The sequence below is a fragment of the Somniosus microcephalus genome, chromosome 7, assembly GCF_052327205.1.
Source record: "Somniosus microcephalus isolate GS21.2 chromosome 7, FLI_Smic_1.0, whole genome shotgun sequence".
NCBI classification, from domain to species: domain Eukaryota; kingdom Metazoa; phylum Chordata; class Chondrichthyes; order Squaliformes; family Somniosidae; genus Somniosus; species Somniosus microcephalus.
The window spans coordinates 59,897,300-59,921,764 of NC_140993.1; the positions used below are offsets into that span (position 1 = coordinate 59,897,300).

At 42.9% G+C, this 24,465-nt stretch overlaps 1 protein-coding gene and 1 long non-coding RNA gene across 4 annotated transcripts in view; one reads left to right on the forward strand and one right to left on the reverse strand.

Moving 5' to 3' along the window:
* zc3h3 (zinc finger CCCH-type containing 3) overlaps positions 1–24,465 on the reverse strand; it is a 311,770-nt gene that overhangs the window by 115,658 nt on the left and 171,647 nt on the right. For all 3 annotated transcript variants that reach the window (XM_085992499.1, XM_085992500.1, XM_085992501.1), the window contains exons 6-8: positions 8,428–8,512; positions 6,215–6,373; positions 5,629–5,698 (exon numbers count right to left, since the gene is read on the reverse strand). In XM_085992499.1, coding sequence (XP_085848625.1) covers positions 5,629–5,698; positions 6,215–6,373; positions 8,428–8,512 — 314 coding nt within the window. The remainder of the gene's footprint in view (positions 1–5,628; positions 5,699–6,214; positions 6,374–8,427; positions 8,513–24,465) is intronic.
* Positions 23,100–24,465, forward strand: part of LOC147114655 (uncharacterized) — a 53,386-nt gene continuing 52,020 nt past the window's right edge. Inside the window, exon 1 of the long non-coding RNA XR_015078973.1 lies at positions 23,100–23,197. This is a non-coding gene — a long non-coding RNA (uncharacterized LOC147114655). The remainder of the gene's footprint in view (positions 23,198–24,465) is intronic.

Here is a 24,465-nt window from a genome sequence, read left to right on the forward strand (position 1 = left end):
CAATTTATTGCCAACCCTCAACACATTTGTTACTTGATCCATGACCCTTTGAACACTTCTCCCTTACACTTGTCACCTGGCCAAACCTTAGTGTCATCAACAAATGTTGTGGTATATATAACTGCTGGACGTCATGAACATCAGGGGGCTTTGTCATTCTCCTGAATCCAGAGCTTTCATTGTAGGTTGAAGAGAAGATTGGTCAGTGTTGAATAAGCTCGCATTAGACTGTGTACTCAGTGTAGAATTAAATTACATAGAATTTCCAGCACAGAAACAAGCCATTTGGCTCAACTGGTCCATGCTGGTGTTTGTGCGCCACACAAGCCTCCTCCCACCCTTCTTCACCTAACCCAATCTGCATATCTTTCTATTCCTTTCTCCCTCATGTACTTATCTAGCTTCGGTTTAAATGCATCTCTGCTATTCGTCTCTCAACTACTCTATATGATAGCAACTTCCACATTCTAACTACTCTCTGGGTAAAGAAGTTTCTCCTGAATCGTTATTGGATTTATTTCTGACTATCTTATATTTATGGCCCCTAGTTTTGGACCCCTCACAAATGGAAACATCAAGTAGAAAGAGGAGGTGAAATCATCCAGAGTTTCCAATGCTGATAGTAGCCAGTAAATTCTGCTGGAAAAGCTCGTTTATAGACATGCATTGAGGACAGGATTAGATTCATGTTGGGATGAGAGGGTTGTCCTATGAGAAATTGAGTAGATTGGGCCTATACTCTCTGGAGTTTAGAAGAATGAGAGGTGATCTCATTGAAACATATAAGATTCTGAGGAGGATTGACAGGGTAGATGCTGAGAGGTTGTTTCTCCTGGCTGGTGAGACTAGAACTAGGGGTCACAGTCTCAGGATAAGGGGTCGGCCATTTAAGACTGAGATGAGGAGGAATTTCTTCATCAGGAGGGTTGTGAATCTTTGAATTCTCTACCCCAAAAGGCTGTGGATGCTGAGTCTTTGAGTATATTCAAGGCTGAGATAGATAGATTTTTGGACTCTAGGGGAATCAAGGGATATGGAGATTGGGCGGGAAAGTGGAGTTGAGGTCGAAGATCAGCCATGATCTTATTGAATGGCGGAGCAGGCTCGAAGGGCCGTATGGCCTACTCCTGCTCCTAATTCTTATATTATATATTCTTATATTGAAGAAGGGGGGGAAACACAAACATACACAGATTTAGGAGTGTTTCTGAGCAGAGCAGCATTTGATGATACAGAAAATGTTGATTAAAAAGCTTCACTTTCACAGTTTACAATGTAACCTGTATTGTTTAATATACTGCTGTCAAATAAAATGTTTTCTATCTATTACACTACACATGGAAGTGGAATAAAACCCGATGAAATATTCATACATCATACAACACCGCAGGGAGGACAGCTATTACTGAATCTGATGCTGACATAGCCCAAGGGAGCCGTTCCTTGGTGCATTCCCAAAAAAGATCATATTTACCTGCCATGAAACTTGATCTGGACAAATCGAAAAGTAAAGTTGCTTCCAGTATCAGTAAGTTTATTATCAGAGTGCAGGATTACTCTGGGATTCAAGCTGATTAAGAAACCATTACAGGAAACTTTCGTTTAACCGGAGGTTATATGTCCGGAAAGCTCTATCTACCGGCAAAATTCAGGAGCCGTTTCCTATAAGTTTTTTTACTTTTCGTTGCTTTTTTTTCCCCCAGTCGTGGCTCCCAAGCATCTAGCTGAAGCTGTTGCTTAGCTACAGAGACGCTTTTAAGCTGTGGTCGACTGTTTTGAAGCTGTTGCTAAGCAATAGGGTTTGTTGTTTCATACGGAGCTGAGAAGCTCCATATGTTTTAACATTAGCGCTGGTTTATACGGCAGTTTTGATGGGACGGCACCAACTTGTTCCTGTCAGTGCCGGATACCAGAAAGTTTCCTGTACTTTGCTCCCCTCTGCCAATTTTTTCTCCTCCCTTCCAGAAGATGCTGACTCGTATTTGCTGCAGTGCCACAGGCGTTGGCTGCCCTCGTGTACCTTGCTCCAGTGGTCATTCTTCACGTATGATCTGTGCAGCCAATGTTTGAATCATAGAATGATAAAGCCCATGGGATCCAAGGGAAAGTGACAAGTTGGAGCCAAAATTGGCTCAGTGGCAGGAAGCAAAGGGTAATGGTCGACGGATGATTGTGTGACTGGAAAGCAGTTTCCAGTGGGGTTCCGCAGGGCTCAGCATCAGGTCCCTTGCTTTTTGTGGTATACATCAATGATTTAAACTTCAATGTAGGAGGCATGATTAAGAAGTTTGCAGATGATACAAAAATTGGCTGTGTGGTTGATAGTGAGGAAGAAAGCTGCAGAGTGCAGAGTGCAGGAAGATCTCAATGGATAAAGGGGAACCAGTGGACGTAGTGTATTTAGACTTCCAAAAGGCATTTGACAAGGTGCCACACAAAAGATTATTGCTCAAGATAAAAAATCACGGGATTGGGGGTAATATTCTGGCGTGGGTGGAGGATTGGCTCTCTAACAGAAAGCAGAGAGTTGGGATAAATGGTTCGTTCTCAGATTGGCAACCAGTAACTAGTGGTGTTCCGCAGGGGTCAGTGCTGGGTCCCCAACTCTTTACAATCTATATTAACGATTTGGAGGAGGGGACCGAGTGTAACATATCAAAGTTTGCAGATGATACAAAGATGGGAGGGAAAGTAGTGAGTGAGGAGGACATAAAAAACCTGCAAAGGGACATAGACAGGCTAAGTAAGTGGGCAGAGATTTGGCAGATGGAATACAATACTGGAAAGTGTGAGGTTATGCACTTTGGCAGGAAAAATCATAGAGCAAGTTATTATCTTAATGGCAAGAAACTGGAAAGTACTGTAGTACAAAGGGATCTGGGGGTCCTGGTGCACGAAACTCAAAAAGTTAGTATGCAGGTGCAGCAAGTGATTAAGAAGGCCAATGGAATGTTGGCTTTTATTGCTAGGGGGTTGGAATATAAAAACAGGGAGGTATTGCTGCAGTTGTACAAGGTATTGGTGAGGCCGCACCTGGAATACTGCATACAGTTTTGGTGTCCATACTTAAGAAAAGACATACTTGCTCTCGAGTCAGTACAAAGAAGGTTCACTCGGTTAATCCCGGGGATGAGGGGGTGGTCATATGAGGAGAGGTTGAGTAGATTGGGACTCTACTCATTGGAGTTCAGAAGAATGAGAGGCGATCTTATTGAAACATATAAGATTGTGAAGGGGCTTGATCGGGTGGATGCGGTGAGGATGTTCCCAATGATGGGTGAAACTAGAACTAGGGGGCATAATCTTAAAATAAGGGGCTGCTCATTCAAAACTGAGATGAGGAGAAACTTCTTCACTCAGAGGGTGGTAGGTTTGTGGAATTTGCTGCCCCAGAAAGCTGTGGAAGCTACATCATTAAATAAATTTAAAACAGAAATAGATAGTTTCCTAGAAGTAAAGGGAATAAAGGGTTACGGGGAGCGGGCAGGAAATTGGACATGAGTCTGGGTTCGGAATGGTCATGGCCCTGTGGGTAGTGGAGCGGGCCCAGGGGCCGTGTAGCCTTGTTCTGCTCCTACTGTGTTCTAATTCTGTTAGGTTTCAGGAGATGGTTTTATTCCTGTTCCTGGCTGGGGTGGAGATCGCCTTTACAGAAGGTAAGTACTGTAGAAAATATAGGGACAGAGTGATCTCCTGGAAGAATTTCGATCGCCTAGATGGGTCGGAGAGGAATTTCCCAGATTTTTTTCTCCCAAATTGGCCATTGGGTCTTTATCTGGTTTTTCGCCTCTCCCGGGAGATCACATGGGTTCGGGTGGATGCAGAGTGATAGAAGATTTGAGGTTAGGATCAGATCAGCCATGATCTTATTGAATGGTGGAGCAGGCTCGAGGGGCCGATTGGCCTACTCCTGCTCCTATTTCTTATGTTCTTATGTTCTTATGACTGGTCAGGTGGGCAGAAAAGTGGCAAATGGTATTCAATCTGGAGAAGTGTGAGGTAATCCATTTGGGGAGGGCTAACAAAGCAAGGGAATACACAATAAATGGTAGGATACGGAGAAGTTTAGAGGAACTCACTGCCTGAAAGGGTGGTAGAGGCAGAAACCCTCATCACATTTAAAAAGTACTTGGATCTGCACTTGGAGAGCTGCAAAGTGGGATGAGGCTGGATAGCTCTTTTTCGACCAGCACAGACACGATAGGCCGAATGGCCTCCTTCTGTGCCGTCAATTTCTATGATTCTATGAAAGCACAGAGGAGGACAATCTGCCCATCATGCCTGTGCCGGGTATCTGAGCTATCCAATTAGTCCCACTCCCTGACTCTGTCCTTGTAAATTTTTCCCCTTCAAGTATTTATTCAATTCCCTTTTGAAAGTTACTATTGAATCTGCTTTCACCACCCTTCCAGGCAGTGCATTCCAGATCACAGTAACTCGCTGCGTAAAAAAAAAATCCTCATGTCGCCTCTGCTTCTTTAGCCAATCACCTTAAATCTGTGTTCTCTGGTTACCAATTCTTCTGCTACGCAGTTTCTCCTTATTTAGTCTATCAAAACCGTTTATGTTTTGAGCACCTCTATCAAATCTCCTCTTAAGCATCTTCTCCACATAACTGAAGTCCCTCATCCCTGGTACCATTCTAGTAAATCTTTTCTGCACCCTCTCTAAAGTCTTGACATCATTCCTAAAGTGTGGTGCACAGAATTGAACACAATACTCCAGCTGGTGCCGAACCAGTGGTTTGTAAAGGTTTAGCAGAACTTCCATATGCTTTCTTAATAAAGCCTTTATGCTTTTTTTTAATGGTCTTCCCAACTTATAGTGCCATCTTCAAAGATTTGTGTACATATACTCCCTGGTCTCTCTGTTCCTGCACCCCCTTTAAAATTGTACCATTTAGCTTATATTGCCGCTTCTCATTCCATCAAAATGCACTTCTCTGTTAAATTTTATCTGCCATGTGTCTGCCCATGGCCTCCTGAAATCTGTTACTATCCTCCTCATTGTTTACTACATTTCCAAGTTTTGTGTCATCTGCAAACTTTAAAATGATGCCGTATACTGAAGTCTAGGTCATTAACATATATCAAAAAGAGCAGTGTTCCTAATACTGACCTCTGGAGAACACCACTGTATACTTCTTTCAAGTTTGAAAACAACCGTTCACCACTACACTAACACTAATTCACCACTACTCTCTGTTTCCTGTTCCTTAGTGAATTTCATATCCACACTTCCACTGTCCCTTTAATCCCAAGGGCTGTTGGCAAGTTAATATTCACATGGATTGGGGGAGGGACATCACAGGCAGATTTGACCCTGTTCTCACCCATTGTCCACATTCCAGTAAGAGTCACTGTGTAATGATCAGGAGGGGAAGCCCCGGCTGATTTTCTCCCTCCCTAGTTTAAGGATGCCGAAGTCAATTGTAGCCAATGCTTCTGACTGCCCCATGGAAGATTAGCTAATTTAGCACAGACTAAGTTATTCTGGTGTGAACGGCTCAGTTCTAAAGTACACTTACCAACTGATCCATCGATGCAGCATCAAGAAACCAGCCTCAATGAAAGTGACAACCCTTCAAGATGTTTTCATTTTACACTATGATAAATATAAAACCCCTACCTTATCTTTTGAAACTTTGTGCGAAAAAGGACATGTACCATCGGTTTTTTTGCATGTTCCACGTAGGAATCTGCCAAAACAAAAGTGGAAATTAAAAACTGCCATGTGGCCCTGCAGCTTTCTATAGGCCTGAAGTGACTGTTTGCGACTGTTCCATAGGAGTGCTGTTTTGACTGCACAGTAGTCACTTTACATAATGAGTATACACCACTAAAATAAAGAGAAATGAAACGAGTTGGCTGGTATAACAACGGGGAAAATGGAAGGTTTTAGTACTGAGGTCTCCTATTGCAATGTCAGACACTTGGTATATACGAACATGCAACACTGTTCCCAAATTAGGTTTGGCATGGGCAGAGTGCCATCCAGAACTCCCTCTGCATCATTCCGACATCAGATATGAACGTAGTTCTGCAAAAGAATGGGTTTCCACTTTGTACTCTCTCTGTTTGCGCTGCCCATCTCCATCTGTAAATGCCCAAGTTACTGTAATTTTTTTTGAATTTTAAGGCATCTCATTTTGATGAGCATAATAAAAATTCACCCAACAAATAGTTAATAATCAAATTCACTGATATAGACGCACCTTGTACAGACTGCTACTTTTTCAGGGTCGTGTATGTAGGGACAATTGTCCCCTCGATTGCACTTTCCGAATCTGTTGTAGTACATGCAGTATTCCTTCTTCTTGGATTTCTTCTGCTTGGCCAGTCTGATTATAGCCAGGCTGCGCTGCACAGCACGGCTGCGGGCACACAATATTTGGTTAGTTATAGGAAACTAGAGCCTAATCTTTCTATGTTAAGCCTTTTGAAATAAATGGATAACATCAATAGTAAAATCTAACTGAGGGCTACAGTTAGGTCCCATATGCAGCACAGTGAAGAAAATGAAGAGGGACTTGAGGCATTAGTAAATCCTCATGGCAAGCTCGTCATCTTGGGTGCACTGGCATCACATGAGGGGCCGGGGGGGGAGGGGCAGGAAGAAGAAAATAAAATCACATCAAACTGAAAGCAGACAGTTGTACACAGTGAGAGAGAGCACAACCCAGGATTACTCTGGCTCTTCTAAAGGTGGTTGGCTTGGGCCTGGGAGAAGGCTGTTTGCCTGGATTCATGACTGGGGAAACAATGCACGAGGACCTAAGAAGCTTGTGAGTAGGAAACATCTTTAATGACCTTAAAGCCACAAGAAACATCCCAAAGGTATGGTTGACCCTATAATCCCCACAAACACAAACTATGACCATTATTTCTGAATTTAAAAAAAGATTCCTTGACCCACTGGTTAAACAAACTGAAGTCAGCAGTCAAAATCCTCCACAACGGTAGCTATTATTCTGTTATAACTTGTACTGCTTTTTAAATTTTTTTTTGGGGTTAGGGGGAGAACATGAATGGAGTTCTTAATTATGGGGCTAGAACTGGGTCAGCCTGTACCTGGTTGGATAGTCAGTCTGCTCCTAGGCTTCTGCAAAGACCTATTGCTCTTGTAGGAAGTGCCTGGTCTCCAGTTGACACCTCCTCCACAGCAGCATGGCCTAACTGTTAACTCACTTGCCATGGTGAGAACTAAACCTGCATCCCTGCATTCCATGGCTCAGGTCTCTGGGATCCAGCACACCATCTGTAAGTGCAGACTTTACTGAAACAATGCCAGGTGTCATGAATCCTGAACCAATATACTTGGTTTGCAAAACTTGACCCGTTGCTTTTCTAAAAGCCAATAGACAGGTACAAAAAAGCAATCAAAAAGGCTAATGGAATGTTGCCCTTTATCTCAAGGGGACTGGAATACAAAGGGGAGGAAGTTATCCTTTGGTCTGACCCTATTTAGAATACTGCGTTCAATTCTGGGAACGGCACCTCAGGAAGGATATATTGGCCTTCGAGAGGGCAGATTTACTAGAATGATACTGGAGCGAATAGGATTAAATTATAAGGACAGGTTGCATAAACGTGGCTTGTATTCCCATGAGTTTAGATGGTTAGGGGGTGATCCAATTGAGGTGTTAAAAATGATACAGATTCAATAGGGTAATGATCTATTTCCTCTGGTGATGTAATCTAGAACAAGATGGCATAATCTTAAAATTAGAGCCAGGACATTCAGGAATGAAATCAGAAAGCACATCGTCACACAAAGGGTAGGAGGAATCTGGAACTCTCTCCCCCAAATGGCTGTGGATGCTGGGTCTATTGAAACTTTCAAGACTGAGATCAATAGATTTCTGTTAGGTAAGGGTATCAAAGGATATAGAGCAAAGGCAGGTAAATGGGGTTGAGGTATAGATCAGCCATGATCTAATTGGATGGTGGACTGGGCTCAAGGGACTGAATGGCCTACTCCTGTTCTTATCTTCCAACATTCCTAAAATAATGGGGAAAAAATACTTCTGCTGCATTAAAATCAAAACTTCCACAGGAACCCATATCCAAAGTTCACCATCATAGACTCTTGTGGGTATAAAGTGGCTTCTGTCGGCACCTCTTACAAAATCTGGGCTGCAAGTCACACCTGCACTCAGGTTTGTCATAGCATCTGAAGCTGTGATGTAAGAAGCTATGCCTACAAGGCCATTCTCACTTGCTGTAACAGTCACAGGACTGCCTTCTGTGCTAGTGTGACTGAGTACCAGTGGATTAATGTGCAGTTTACACTGACCGTACACGTCTGGAGCAAAACTCAACCTCCAAACATTGCATTTTAGATTAACCCCTATGTCATGCAAATCTGGAAAATAAAATAAGGCCATCCTGTTATAAACCAAAACAATTAGGAGATGCATTAACTGACCTTGCAATGTGTCGATGTGCAACCGCTTTGGTCAGGCTGCTAGGTAGATAGAGGTCACTGCTGTCAAAATCAACTTCCAACCTGACTGTTTGAAGAAAGGGAAGAACACCACAAAAACATCAGACTCCTTCAGTCTACCTTTTCTCCTACAATCCACAGTTCTTAAATATAAAGCTTGGCGCTACTGAACCATCAGCTCTTCATCCATCTCATCTTCTGTTCTACAACTTCCAACCTTGATATGTTATGCAACATGGGCCCAGTTCACTTAAGCTTCCTCAAATAAAAAATGCTGTACATCTGAAATCAGCTGTACAGTCAGATGATATGAATTCCGCACATACTGATAACTTAACACCAGACCGAAGCACGAGACCGGAGTGTGCAAACCCTATTCTGCACATCTGTTTCTTCCCTGGACAGAGAAATGGCTGCAGAGGACATAAAGAATTCAGTTTAACCTTCTGGAGGGTGGAGACAGATTACAGGGTATGTACCTGTGCTAATGCAGAGCATATTTTAACTGACTGGGTATTGTTACACAGGGGACCAGCATGGCTGGGATCAGTCACCACTGAAAATTGCACTTAATTGACTAGAAAGAAAAATATAGAATGAGAAAAAACTAATTGGCACATTGAGCCCACTCCTTCTAGCTTATTTTCAACTGCAGAAACAGAAAAATGCTGGAAACATGCAACTGGTCAATCAACATCATGACTTCTCCTCTCGCGCCATCGTGATCACCTCCTGTGTCTCCCAGGGCTCCATCCTTGCTCCCCTCCTGTTGTTCATCTACATGCTACTCCTTGGAAAGTATTCTGATGATGCCCAACCACTCTGCTACTGCCCTTGTTGATGTCTTAGTGTGTAATGCTAGCATTTTCTGTTTTAGTGCAGATTGCTAGCATCAGTGGTCTTTCTTACTTTTTTATCTTATATATTAGACTGTTTCTTATTTGTTTAGAGATGAAAAACCACAGATAAAACTACCAAGGAGAACAAAATGAAAATCTGCTCACCCATATTGCCTGAAGCTGACTGAGTGAAAATGATGGAACCCTAGCCAATTTTGAATCAGAGCCCGGTTTAGAGGGTGGCAGCAACTAGGTAATGTTGATTATTGAAAACCAACCATCAAAAGTCAGTTGTTTGATTGCTGCCTTTGCCATGTGCCTGTGCAATCCAGCCCTGTTTCATAACGGTCTTCTGTCCTATCCACTGAACTGGCCACATCACAGCTAATGTAAAAGAAAAGACTTGTATTGTATAGTGCCTTGCACAACCTCAGGACGTTTCAAAGCGCTTTATTGCCAAGAAGTACTTTTGATATGTAATCACTGTTGTAATGCAGGAAATGCGGCAGCCAATTTGCACAGAGCAAGCTCCCACAAACAGCAATGTGATAATGACTAGATAATCGGTTTGTGATATTGATTGAGGGATAACTATTGGCCAGGACACCAGGGTAACTCCGCTGTTCTTCTTCGAAATAGCGTTGTGTGATCCTATATGTCCAACTGAGAGTGCAGACGGGGCTTCGGTTTAATGCCAGCTTAGTTTCTGAAAGAAAGACTTGCATTTATATAGCGCCTTTCATGGCCATCGGATGTCTCAAAGCGCTTTATAGCCAATGAAGTACTTTTGGAGTGTAGTCACTGTTGTAATGTGGGAAATGCGGCAGACAATTTGCGCACAGCAAGCTCCCACAAACAGCAATGCGATAATGAGGAGAAGCATCCAGGAAGGCGCCGAACACAGAGTCTCTTCGCCGGGAGCAAGCGCAAGTCAACCCAAGCACCCCACCCACCCACCCCTTCAACCACCGTCTGCCCCACCTGTGACAGAGGCTGTAGGTCCCGCACTGGGCTCATCAGTCCCCTGAGAACTCATTTTTAATGTGGAAGCAAGTCATCCTCGGTTCTGAGGGACTGCCTAAGAAGAAGATAATGACCAGATAATCTGTTTTTGTTATGTTGGTTGAGGGATCAATATTGGCCAGGACACCGGGGATAACTCCCCTGCTCTTCTTTCAAATAGCGCTATGGGATCTTTTACATCCACCTGAGAGAGCAGACAGGGCCTCGGTTTAACATCTTATTTGAAAGACAGCATCTCCAACGGTACAGCACTCCCTCAGCACTGTACTGGAGTGTCAGCACTTAAGTGCTCAAGTGTCTGGTGTGGGGCTTGAACCCACAACTGTCTGACAGAAGGAAAGCATGCTCCATTGAGCCACAGTTGACACCCATTATCCTAATGTGCACTGATAACACACTTAATTTTTATTTTCCTGTTCTTACAATGTTTCCTATTCCAAAGCTGCTGATTCCTTGCTGGGTGTTGTTCCACAGACAGCAATGTCCCTGCGCTATCTCACCCATTATTCCTTACCTGCCCTTTATTCATAGGTAAGCTTTGACAGTGAGTATTGGCAGACTATTCAGCTGGGCAGGAAATCACAGATATGCCTGAGCCCATGTTCACCCAATGTCCACAAAGATGCACTTCTAAAAAAGGGGGAGGAGGCAATGACTGGTGATCATGAGAGGGAGTAAGGTCGAACTCTGTCAAAGGAGTCAAAAAGGTGGGTGGGGGAAAATCGGTCACAGTTCCTTCTCCTGGAAAGTGCATGCGTTTGAATGTTGAGGATGGGTATTTAGGCTTTTTAGGATTGGTGCCGTGGCATATTCTGGAGCAGAGTAGAGGGGGTGCTTTATTCTACATCTGGCTGTGTGATAAATGACTTGGGTATGCTTGAATCTGATACTAGGTGCCTCAAGTGGCAAGCGTTCCATTCCTCTGCATTGACCATCTTTCACCTTGACGAGCACAAAAAAAATCTCTATTTAAATAAGACAAATATGCAGGACCTAAAGTTAAATTCAACTTGGGTGAATGGTCAATAATTAGAACAAAAGTGCCCATCTCCCATGATCACTTCTCGTGTGTGCGCACACATGAATGTCCATTCCTTTTTTTCCCCTCTCAAACAGGGTTCATTCCAACTGCACTGCTAACATATCTTGTATTTTACACAAATCACAGGGCAGAAGCAGGGGAAAACGACTTCACATCACAGACTGAAGGAGTACAATTTAATTGCAGAAGACCCAGTGCTTGGTTGACTGGAGTCATCAATGATATAAAAGTGTTGTCAACCTGCCTCCCCATCTGTTCGATTGCGAGTAAGTGCTTATGTCAACTAATTCGGGCATGTTTTACATGCTCAGGCATTAAGAAACTGTCACAAAAGGGAATGGAAGCACCATGCACAGAATAAACAAGATCAGGAAATTAAATAGGATACTTGGAGGTGGGGTCAGCACAATGAAGTTAACCAGTGTACCTGGAACACATGTAAACATCTTTAATTCACTTAGAGGGATCCTCCTTTCTCTCAACATACATGCTACCTGAACGCCTCAAACACAAGAACATTAAGAACATAAGAATTGGTAGCAGGAGTAGGCCATACAGCCCCTCGAGCCTGCTCCACCATTCAATGGCAGATCTACAACCTCAACTCCACTTTCCCGCCTGATCTCCATATCTTTTGATGCCCCCAGAGTCCAAAAATGTATCTATCTCAGCCTTGAATATACTCAACGATTTAGCATCCACAGTCCTTTGGGGTAGAGAACTGAAAAGATTCACCACCCTGAGTGAAGAAATTCCTTCTCCTCTCATTCTTAAATGGCCTACCCCTTATCCTGAGACTATGCCCCCTAGTTCTAGACTCTCCAGCCAGGGGAAACAACCTCTCAGCATCTACCCTGTCAATCCCTCTCAGAATCTTATATGTTTCAATGAGATCACCTCTCATTCTTCTAAACTCGAGATTATAGGCCGAAGCTACTCAATGTTTCCTCACAGGACAACCCTCTCATCCCAGGAATCAATCTAGTGAACCTTTGTTGCACTGCCTCGAAGGCAAGTATATCCTTCCTCAGATAAGGAGACCAAAACTGTGCACAGTACTCTAGGTGTGGTCTCATCAAAGCCCTGTACAATTGTAGCAAGACTTCCTTACTCCTGTACTCCAGCCGCCTTGCAATAAAGGCCAATATGCCATTTGCCTTCCTAATTGCTTGCGGTATCTGCATGCTAACTCGGTTTGCTGTAGGAGGACACCTAACTCTCTCTAAACCCCAATATTTAATAGTTTCTCACCATTTAAAAAATAGTTTTTCTATTCTTCCTACCAAAGGTGAATAGCTTCTGAATAACCCCACATTATACTCCATCTGCCACCTTATTGCCCACTCACTTGACCTATCTATATCCCTTTGCAGGCTCTTTCCCATTTAGTTTTGTATTGTCAACCAACTTGGATACATTACACTCGGTCCCTTCATTCGGCTTATATTCGCTGGAGTTTAGAAGAATGAGAGGGGATCTCATTGAAACTTATAAAATTCTAACAGGACTAGACAGACTAGATGCAGGAAGGATGTTACCGATGGCGGGGGAGTCCAGAACCAGGGGTCACAGTCTAAGGATAAGGGGTAAGCCATTTAGGACTGAGATGAGGAGGAATTTTTTCACCCAGAGAGTGGTGAACCTGTGGAATGCTCTACCACAGAAGACAGTTGAGGCCAATTCATTAAATATATTCAAGAAGGAGTTAGATATATTTCTTAAGGCTAAGGGGATCAAGGGATATGGGGAGAAGGCAGGGACAGGGTACTGAATTTGGATGATCAGCCATGATCGCATTAAATGGCGGAACAGGCTCGAGGGGCTGAATGGCCTACTCCTGCTCCTATCTTCTATGTTTCTAAGTCATTAATATAGATTGTAAATAGCTGAGGCCCAAGCACTGATCCTTGTGGCACCCCACTAGTTACAGCCTGCCAACCGGAAAATGATCAATTCATCCCTACTCTGTTTTCTGTCTGTTAACCAATCCTCTATCCATGTTAATATACCATAAGCCCTTATCTTGCATAACAATCTTTTATGTGGCACCTTATCGAATGCCTTTTGGAAATCCAAATATACTACATCACTGGTTCCCCTTTATCTACCCTGCTAATTACATCCTCAAAAAACTCTAATAAATTTGTTAAACACAATTTCCCTTTAAGAAAACCATGTTGACTCTGCCTAATCATATTATGATTTTCTAAATGCCCTGTTATCACTTCCTTAATAACGGATTCCAGCATTTTCCTGACAACTGATATCAGACTAACTGACCTGTAGTTCCCTATTTCTCTCTTCCTCCTTTCTTGAATAGTGGGGTTACATTTGCTACCTTAAAATCTGCTGGGACAGTTCTAGAATCTAGGTAATTTTGGAAGATCACGACCAATGCATCCGCTATCTCTGTAGCCACCTTTTTGAGAACCCTAGGATGCAGGTCATCAGGTACAGGGGTTTTCAGCTTTTAGTCCCATTAGTTTCTCAAGTACTTTTTCCTCTACTGATCTTAATTACTTTAAGTTCCTCACTCTCAAAAGCCCCTTAGTTCCCCACTATTTTTGGTATGTTTTTATGTCTTCCACTATGAAGACAGATACAAAATATCTGTTTAAAGTCTCTGCCATTTCCTATTCCCTATTATAATTTCTCCGGTCTCAGCCTCTAGAGGACCAATGCTTACTTTTGCTACTCTCTTCTTTTTTACATACTTGTAACTATCTCTTTTTATATTTCTTGCTAGTTTACTCATTCTATTTTCTCCCTTTTTATCAATTTTTTGGTCATTCTTTGCTGGTTTCTAAAGCTCTCCCAATCCTCAGGCTTACTACTATTCTTCACAACATTATAAGCCTCTTCTTTTAATCTAATGCTATCCTTAACTTCTTTAGTTAGCTATGGATGGATCACTTTTCCTGTGGAGTTTTTATTTCTCAATGGAATGTATATTCGTTGAGAATTTTGGAATATTTCTGGACTAATGACCATTAATTCACTGAGAGCAAGCTATCCCATTGTCTTTGTACACACAATATGCAAGCCCTTTGACAGGATTACTGCTAAATAATTTATTGAGCAACAGAGAAATACATACAAGCTACAACATGAAAACAGGCCATTCAAACCAACCAATACGTGTCAGTGGTTACCCTCTATGCAAGCAAATAGTCGTAATCATGATTACCCACACTGTTCTCATATCTCGTCATCCATCTTTCTAATCCGATCTTGAATGTTAACAGTTTCTACCTCAACTCACAATTCAAAGTGAATTCCACAGCCTCACAACTGTGTAAAGGATTTCTCCTACCCTCTGTTCTAAATCTTACATTTAACCTTGTATCTCCCTTGTTCCAAAGACCCCATAACTATTAAAAACAGTCTGTTCCTATCTCCCGTCCCACACTTTCATAACACTGCTACCATATCACCACCTAATCTGTACTGTTCTAACAAAAATGCCCCAATTTTTCAAATCTTTCTTCATATTTGTATTTCCTTATACTAGGCATCCTAATGAATCTGCATTGTACCATTTCTAACGTCTCAATATCCTTCCTATAGTGTGGAGCCTAGTACTGTACAAGTACTGTGAGTATTAAGGTTTTAAATAGGATCATTACCTCTTGACATTTTATTGTATACCTCTTGTGATAAAACCTAGAATTCAATTAGCTTTTTTTTTACTGCCTTATCAACCAGAGGTGATGCACCTAATGTCCTGTGAACCAGTGCCCCCAAATCATTCTGCTCTTCCACAGCACTGCGCCTACTTCCATTCAAAGTATGATTACAGCTGGGTTTTTCTACTAAAATGCATCACCTCACACTTACTGGCATCAAATGGCATCTATCACTTTTTAACCCATTCCCCCAGCTTATCCTTTTGTAAGTTTCTTTGATCTTCTAAAATAAATGATACCTATTTTGATATCATCTGCAAATTTGAACATCACTCCCTCTTTGTATCCAAACTATTGAACAGTACAGTGAACAGAAGTGGCCCCAGAACTGAACCCACTACCCACTCCCAACCAATCTGAAAAACTGCCTTATTCCTATTACCGGTTTTTCCCCTTCTAGCCAATTTTTAATCCAGTGCTATTCTCCTGCTAATTCTGTACCTCTTTAATTATCTGTAGCAATCTCCTGTGTGGAATCTCATCAAAAACTTATCAAAAGTCCATGTACTCTACAATTCTACCATCTCTGTCTCCTCAGAATTCTGAGGTTCGTCAAGCATGATTGTCACTTTTGAAATCCTTGCTAGCTACTTCTAACTATTTTCTCTATCTAGATATGTGGTAATTTCATCCTTAATTAAAAGCTCTGAATATTTTCCCTGCCACAAATGTTAAACTAACTGGCCTGTAATTAGCCAGACTAGCTGTCTCCCTTTTTAAAAATTGATTCTACATTTGCCAGTCTCCAGTTCCCTGTCACTCAACAAGAGTACCAAAATATAATTTCCTCCCTCATGATCCTAGGATATATCCAGTAGGTCTCCTGTCGTCTAACTAACTTTCCTTTTGCTCTGAACCACTTCAGGATTCACCTGCTCTCCGATATCTTTCTCTTTAGTAAAGACTGATGCAAAGTACTTATTAAATATCCACTTTTGATCATCTACAAATTGATAATCCTCTCCTCTCAGAGGTCTTACCTCACTTTTAACAATTCTCTTCTGAATAATATATTGTAAAATACTGTTCCTTTTGATGGGTTTTTTGAAAATGTTTTCCTCTTAGCTTTCCTTATCCTGCTTTTAATGCCGCTTATTTTCTCATTACTCCTTTAGAATTTATATCATAATTATACTTGCTAGTCCTCATAAGCACCCTTCTTCAATGTTAATTTGTTTCTAACCTTTATTTATCCATGACATCCTAAAACAATTTGAATTTATATAGTGGTCCTAATATAAAAAAACACCCCAAGGCACTTCACAGAGGCATAAAGAGAGAAAGAAAAATACTTACATTTATACAACGCCTTTTATTGACCTCACGATGCCCCAAAGTGCTGTATAGCTAAAGAAGTACTTTTGAAGATGACCAAATAATCTGTTTTAGTGATGTTGATTGAGGGATAAATTTTGGCCAAGACACTGGGGATAGTTCCCCTGCTCTTCTTTGGTGCAATCAGACAAAAAAATGGACGGCAAACCAAAAGAGGAGCTATTAGCTTGGTCAAAGTGGTGCTTTTTAAGAACGGCTTTAAAAGGGCAGAAGTATTAGTGGAAGAGTTTAGGGAAAGAATTCCGTTGAGGCCTGAACAGCTGAAGGCACGGCTGCCAATACTGGGGCGCAAGGAGAGGGGAATACACAAGAGGCCAGAGTCATAGGAATGGAGAGTTCCGGAGGGGATTGTAGGTTTGGATAAGGCTACAGAGATGGGAAGGGGAGAATTGTAAATTGGAGGTGTTGGGTGACCGGGATGCAACGTAGAGTGATGGACGCCTGGGACTTGGTGTAGGCTAGGATATAAATAGCAGAGTTTGGATGAGCTGAAGTTTACAGAGCATGGAGGATGGGAGGCCAACCAGGACAGCATGCAATAGTCCAGTCTGGAGCTGACAAAGGCATGGATCAGAGGGGGCAAAATGAATATATGCAAATGACATTGTCAAGACTGCCAATGCGAAGAAATGACTTGGTGGTGACACACTACTCATAAGATCATAAAGACAGCTGATTAAGCAAAACTTTAAGGTCGAAAAAGATATTCTTACTTTGAGGTGGCATCTGACCTTTTGGGGAGTTGCGTCTGGACTTGTGAAACAACGGGACCAGATAGATGGAACTGAATGGCCACAAATAGAAGGAAACAACAAATGCTGTATAATAGGAACGGCTATTCGATAAGGACCAAGAACTGCGCCCTAGCCAACGAAAGAGGGAAGAAGAGTGAAGGCAGACAACAGGCCTGCTATTATAATGAGATGATTCAACATTGGCTAACTTATGATCGTACGTGTGCAAATATATTCAATATTACAAATTATTGTGTTAGTTTCCTCTGTGCTAGGGAATCCTATCTTTCGGCTTCATGGAGTAACAGGTCTACTCCAGGCTAATTATGGAATTTTCTTAACGTGTGTGAGAGTTAAGTAGAAAGAGAGAAAAGGAAGGAATGATGCTGTAACACTTCTGCTACTTATGACCTCTAGAGCTGTGTGCCCTCTCTCTGCCAATAATTTTGAGTGGCCTCTTCCAATGGTGTTAGGACCTCCTCCTGTTCTCCTTTCTGTTATGTACCAACTTCTCTTGCAAGAAGAGTAGAAGTGGGTTAGTAGGTGCCATGTTGAAAGGTTTTCAAGATGAGAGTATGCTTCATAGTGTGCGTGATGACGGGAAGAAGCAGCAAGTGTGGCCAAGAGGGGGCAGTGTTGTGACGATTGGTAAACAAAATCATACATTGTAAATGATTTAAAAAAATCTAAACCTGATGTTCTTGTCCATAATTACATTAAGGGTGTGGGAGGGGTCAGAAGAGAATTGTTGGCCTATACATGACCAAGGAAAATTTCTGTCCAGACCTACATGGCTTCCTTGGAAGCACCCCACCTCTCCCATCCAACCTACGCAGTTCCACTGTAAATCCTATTAAGCATATGCAAGCTTGGCTCAGTTGGTACAACTTGCTTCTGTTTCAGAGGTTGGTGAGATCGAGCCCAACATCAGGCCTTCACCTCAAAATCTAAGCTGATGCTCCAGTGCATAATGAAGAAGTACTGCACTGTCAGAGGTGCTTTTCTTTACATGAAAACTTTAAAACTGGGGATGCATCTGCTTGATGTTAGAGAAGCTATGGTAGAGCAGGGAGTTCATCAGATGTCCTGGCCAACAATCTTCCCTCAACCAACATAAATCACAAAAAAGAGACCGAGGCCTAGAAATTCAACATGGCAAGATTTGCTCTCGCCCGTTTAGAAAGCGCTGCCTGCTGATTTGAATGATTTCAGCGCACAGCCCAGCGACGAACACACTGCTTCAGGCTGTGCGCTCAGCAGGATGCCTAATGTTGCGACGCTGTAGCGTCCCGAAAGCGAGGCTACATTCTCTTAAAGCAAGGCTGTCATTTTTGAAAGCAGCCTTAAGCCCTTAAAGCTCAACTGTCTTGTGAAAAAAACATTAAAAAGTCATTCCAAACTAGGCAGTCTTCATCTCTTAAAGCTGAATTGCCTTCTGCATGTAAAAAATGGTAAAAGTGATTCAGCACCAACACAAATGGTTCAACAGGCCAGGGAAAGGGCACCCAGGGTCACGCACGCAGCACTCGAGCTTTGTGCAGGGGGTCAAGACTGGAAGAGAGGTCCTCTACCCACAGGCGGTCAAGGAGACCCTTCAGAAAGAAGGATGTGGGACCAGATCGCCGAGGCGGTCACTGCCAATAGTGTCGCCGCTAGGACTTGGCCCCAGTGCCCAAAGAAGTTTCACGGCAGATGAGTGGTCAAGGTCAGTCAATGCATCTTCAAAAGCTGTCTATCATCAACTGCACCACTAGCCTCACACACTGCTCAATGCACGACACCCTATGCCCCATCACTCACCTACCAACAATCTCTACCAAACAGGAGGCACACCTCGCATTCCTAGCTTCACCTCACCCCCTTGGAGGAGCCGGTGCTGGCCATTCTTGGCAGGGGCATGGCTGAGCCTTTGGCCAGCGGAGGGGCTGAATATAAGATGCCCGTATCCTCATACGTTATCCTCCTTCTCACATCCCCCTCATTCCACAATATCTTCTGATGTACAAGCTGCACATGGTGTAAGCATGCACCTCTTGCTTTTCTGCCCTCCCCTCACCCTTGTGCCTTCCTCATTTCAGACACCCAAGAAATGCAGCCAGTCAGTGACCAAAAAGAGGGAGAGGAGAGTGAAGAACAAGAAGAAACAATGTCACTCGATTTCACACTCCCAGCCACAAGCTCCTTGAGGTTGTCCTGCAAGGCCATCTGCAGTGTCCCCCACTGAAAGTCAGCAGCCTTCCAGCAGACATGCTGCAGCCACTGGGGTAGCACTGCGTGACATCACCAGGACAGACAAAGGCACACACAAGACAATCACTAAGGGAATGCACAAGGGGGATAGTTGATTTTTTGAAGCAATATTGCATGCATATATGAATAAAGAGAGATTGGAAAATTTACTTTGTGGTGGCTTTTATTGCAGTATTGTGGCCAAGAGGATGCTGTGGTGGTCAGTAACAGAGGGAAGGTAAGGTGTGAGACAAATCTTGAAAGGGGAATTGGGGTTGTTGTCACTAGTACCGCAGGTGGATGATTTAATCCCGGATATCCTGGCCAGAAAGGGGCCATCTGCTTCCTCCTCTTCTGCTTCTGCCTCTTCTCTCTGCATGCAGCTTGTCCCCTTTGCTGCCTGATTCAACTCCATATGACGTTCCAGCCCAAGGGGGACTTCAACTTCAGCCCCCAGAGAGCAACTGATATTCTCAGAGGCCTTCCTTTAACATCCAAAGCCTTGCAAGTGTCCAGCAGCACTCCCTGCACACTTTAACAGCATTTTAAATGTACTGCACCAGGCTACTACTCCAATAAAATATAAAAAATCCACTCCAAAAGCTGAAATTGAAACTTACCTGAAAGATGTTTAAGAAGCGCTGACAGCATCTCTGTACAACTACTGCATGCACGTTCTTCCGTGCATGGTTAGGAAAGGGCGGTATGGAGTGCGGCGACGTCTAAATCGCAGTTGTGCGTCAATTCAGTCATTGCATGCCGATTGACGTCATGATCTGCACATTTACATTGGAGGCAAGCGTAGGCAACGGCAGCGCTACCGACCTCTCCAAAATGGTCGCCATTTTTTTTTCAAGAAAACCAGCCATAACGGCCGGCGCTACAAAATCAAATTTCGCGGCCCATGTGGTTATTTTTGCAGTTTGTGGGGATGCAGAATAGCTGCTGTATTTGCTTACATAACAAGTCACTGTAAAAGTAACTCATTGTGTGAACTGTTCTCCGAGACATTTTCAGCTACATGATAACAGTAGATAGGAGCAGGAGTAGGCCATTCGGCCCCTCGAGCCTGTTCCGCCATTTAATGAGATCATGGCTGATCATCCAAATTCAGTACCCTGTCCCTGCTTTCTCCCCATATCCCTTGATCCCTTTAGCCTTAATAGAAACATAGAAGATAATCAAGATGCTCCATAAATGAAAGTTTTGTTATACAAGCCCTATCTAAAGCCTGTCATAAATCTCGAGTGATGTTAATTCAGCTCCCTTGTGCATTTGGGCTCAGCAATTTCTTGGAGTCAGCTTCCCCCACTTGGTCACTGTTTAAAGAAAAATATAGGTAACTGCCCCCAAAATAAAATTATTCAGAAATAGGCAAGGGGGAAAAAAAATGTTAATCACTGTTTTCTGTAACCTTTTTAAAAATAAAACGGAAGTGTTAATAGTGATAGTCCCTTTTTAATCAAATGACATGAATGCCAATTAGGGGAGCTTCTCGGTTATACCATTGTATGAACAGTGAGGCTGAGCTTGGAGAGGCAAGTATGACACCAGCGATCAGTACAAGTTATCTTGACTGCTCCATAAATTATGGTTTACAAGCTGCTAACTTGATTATTAGACAGGCTTTATCACCCTACAGTTTCAGGCAGTTATTATTGCAACAAAGAATCAGCCAGAACATCACTGTACAGTGGCTAGGGGAACAATTATATTTATGCAGCATTCCAGGAATGGAAGCCATGTCTCCTCAAATGAGTCTTCCCTCGGCTGCGGAGAGCACCTCAGCTTTTCTACGTTCATGGACATTTTAAGCTCTTTAGCCAAGGTAGGATACAATATGGCTTTGTCCCAAGGTCAGTTTAGCTGCTTTTACATTGATCTAATGCCACATCTTCCTGATGCCAGCTCTCGCGCAGCGGAGAGCAGGACCAAAGATAAAGTTGCCGTGTTTGGGAAGGCCTGGTTTTTAAAACTAGGTTTTCCCAGCTGCTGGCCTTAATATATCTGGCAAGTTTATCTTTGATGCTGCTGCTGGCTGCACAAGTCCTGCACATTGCCAGCTGGGCGAAGTGATATTGAGAAGAAAGTACAATGGTTTCGATCACTTTTACTGTCTCCTGCTGAACCATTTTAAACTTGGAGCAGGACACTGTAAAGAATATGCAGCTCTCCTCCCTCACACAAACTTTATAACAGTCCCAAGGATGATTGTTGAACTTGGTGCTGTGCACCCCCAAGGTAGTTTACTGGGAAAATGTACCATACAGACAAGGAACTCTCAGATTTAATTCCCTGTCCCTGCTGTTGTTTAATCCCAGTTGGGTGCCATTTTGGAATGCTACAATTGGCCTCAGTACCTGGGTGAGGGTGAGAGAATTCAGCTTGTTCCTTACTTCTGATCGCAATCCAGTAATTCATATACCAACAAGTGTGTGAAACACCACCTTGTGCTCAGTACCACTGTTCAGATACAATCAGGGTATTCCCCACAGAGGAGGAAAATTGAAGGGAATTGTCCAGAGATTTAGTGTGCACCATAGCAACCAGGTCAGCATAGCGGCCGTTTGAGGCTGTTGGTATAAGGCCCAGGCAGACAGGGTAATGAATAGGAAAAATGAAGAGAAAACTTGAGAGATTATCACCTCAGATCCCATAACATCATTCTTATCCGAAAATGAAAGTAGTAAGGAAACGTAGAGACAAAAAACTGCAGAGGCTGCAACATTAATTGCAGACAATACTTAACAGGAAAACATTCAAATTAAAAAATGCCACAGCAACCCAGGGGACTTAACTGGAAAAAACTGCGCTGAACTGAACTATGAGGAATAGTGAGAACAAACATTCACTGGTTTACTGAAGAAAACAGCCTGCGATGAAAGAAGTGACTAACAGTGGGGCTTAAATTCTTTTCAACAATTAATTGATACTGCTACTTGGCAGATATGAACTTTCTAGTGGATGGTGGTATGGGATACTATTTATTCAAAGATTTTATTAAAAGGGAGTAGTACAGGAAACTCTCTGGTATCCGGCACTGACGGGATCGAGCTGGTGCCGGTCGATTAACACTGCCGGAGAAACCAGCGCTAATGTTAAAACATACGGAGCTTCTGAGCTCCGTATCTAGCAACAAACCCTGTTGCTTAGCAACAGCTTCAAAAAACAGTCGGTGCAGCTTGCAAGCGTCTCTGCAGCTAAGCAACAGCTTCAGCTAGACGCTTGCAGAACCAGGAATGGAGAAAAAAAGCAACGAAAAGTAAAAAAAGTTATCTGAACCGACTCCTGAATTTTGTCGGTGGATAGAGCATTCCGGAGATTTAACCTCCGTTTAAACGAAAGTTTCCTGTACTAACCTTCTACCCCCACGTACCCCATGTATTTCCAAAGCCTGCTTCAGATGCTACTTTGCTGGAAGTCTACTCCAGTGTTTGTGAGGCTGACAATACAGTTAACCAGATGCAAAGCACTTGCATCAGGTGATAAGGTAGGGGCATCTACCAATCAATTTGCTAGCTAGCGCAGATGGACAGGTGAATGCACTGGGAGTCAATTTCCTCTGCCCCCTCACTCTCCTGATGGTGAGCTTGTGGGGGTACAAGTTCCATAGCTGCTCTTGGCCATCTTTCACAGGGACATTTCAGCCGTGCCTAATCCGATCATTACCCAACTTCAACATGTGCCCTTTCTAGCTGAGTCACTGCGTATTTGTTTGGAGACAGAATCCTGGCTGATTGTTCCTCTTCCTGTGCCAAGAAAGTAGGTCAATTGTAGCATCTCTATTACTGCTAGTTGAGATCAGCTAATTCAAAGCAAACTAGGGATGGAACACTGGCTTTCTCGTTGTGTTGTTCAGTAGCAGTAAGTGCATTTTCTCACTAACTAAAGTAACACATTTATATAGCACCTTTGATGCAGGAAATGTCGGAATGTATTTTACATGATGGGAGAGGAAAAAAGAAGAAAAAAGTAAATGCAAGGAATAAAGGAGCCGATGCAAAGCCTGTTTTTTTAAACTGCAGAATGATGGAAGCATTGGGGGCAGGGTGAGTGGGAACATGGGGGAGGTCGGGAACAGTGGGGGAGAAGCAGTAAGAGGCAAGAGAAAGTCTCAATCTTAGAGACAAATTCATGAATTCTTCATACCTGTTTTGGAGATTTGGCCGGGGGGGGAGGGGGTGGCGGGGGACAGATGTGGCAAAGAAGTTTGAGGAGGAGCATTTTACTGAGGAGAGGGCGACAGGGTAGTGCTCAGCACGGTCGGGTCAGATCTGAGCCACCAGAGGAGCCGCCGTCTCTTTTTGTTTTTAAAATCCACTAGACAAAATTCCAAGAGGAGCAGGTCCTGGTCAATCTTTAGAAAGGTGAACAACACGCCAAATTGATTCCAGCAAGCAAGCATGGTCTGCAGCCAAACCCCCACCAAACATTGGTAAGGTGTTTTCACTTAGGTTGCAGTTAGATATAAAGCCCATGTTTATGGAGAAGCTCCTTTAAATGATTTTTCTGGAATAATTGAATACTGCAGGGTGCACAAAGGAAGTTTGTACTCTTCTTTCCTCTTCCCAGGCGCATACACACAAATCATCGACGGGTTTGCCTAATAACTTTATAACTTGCAGAATCCTTATCTCCATGGCTTAAAGGCAGCATATACTGTACAGAAATGGGTTCTCCCTTTTAATTCAGAATAGTTATTGTTGTTTCTTCGTTATTCCTTGCTGCTGCGTTTTATGCTTTAAAACTGCTGGTTAGAGATAACAGTTAGAATTTTTTTTTCTTTTTTGCTGTGGATTTCCTTCTGATGTGAGAATATAAAATTCTGCTCCAGTATCAAAAAAAGGAATTTAGAGGGTTGGGGGAGGCAAGACAGCAAAGGTTCTGTTCATTTTCCTGGAGAGGAACTTCATGATGTCATATTACTGGAGGAATTTGTTAGATCCGTGTGTTAATGGAGACACGGAATGCAGGAGTTGATTTAACAAGTGAACAAAGTCTGGAGGTGAACTAACTACACAAGACGCTACACAGGCTTATATACCCGAGTGGTCACTACTGGTACTACAGTATACAGGGGCTTCAAAAACATAGTTCCTCTTAAAAGGTACATACACTACAATTCCTCCCCT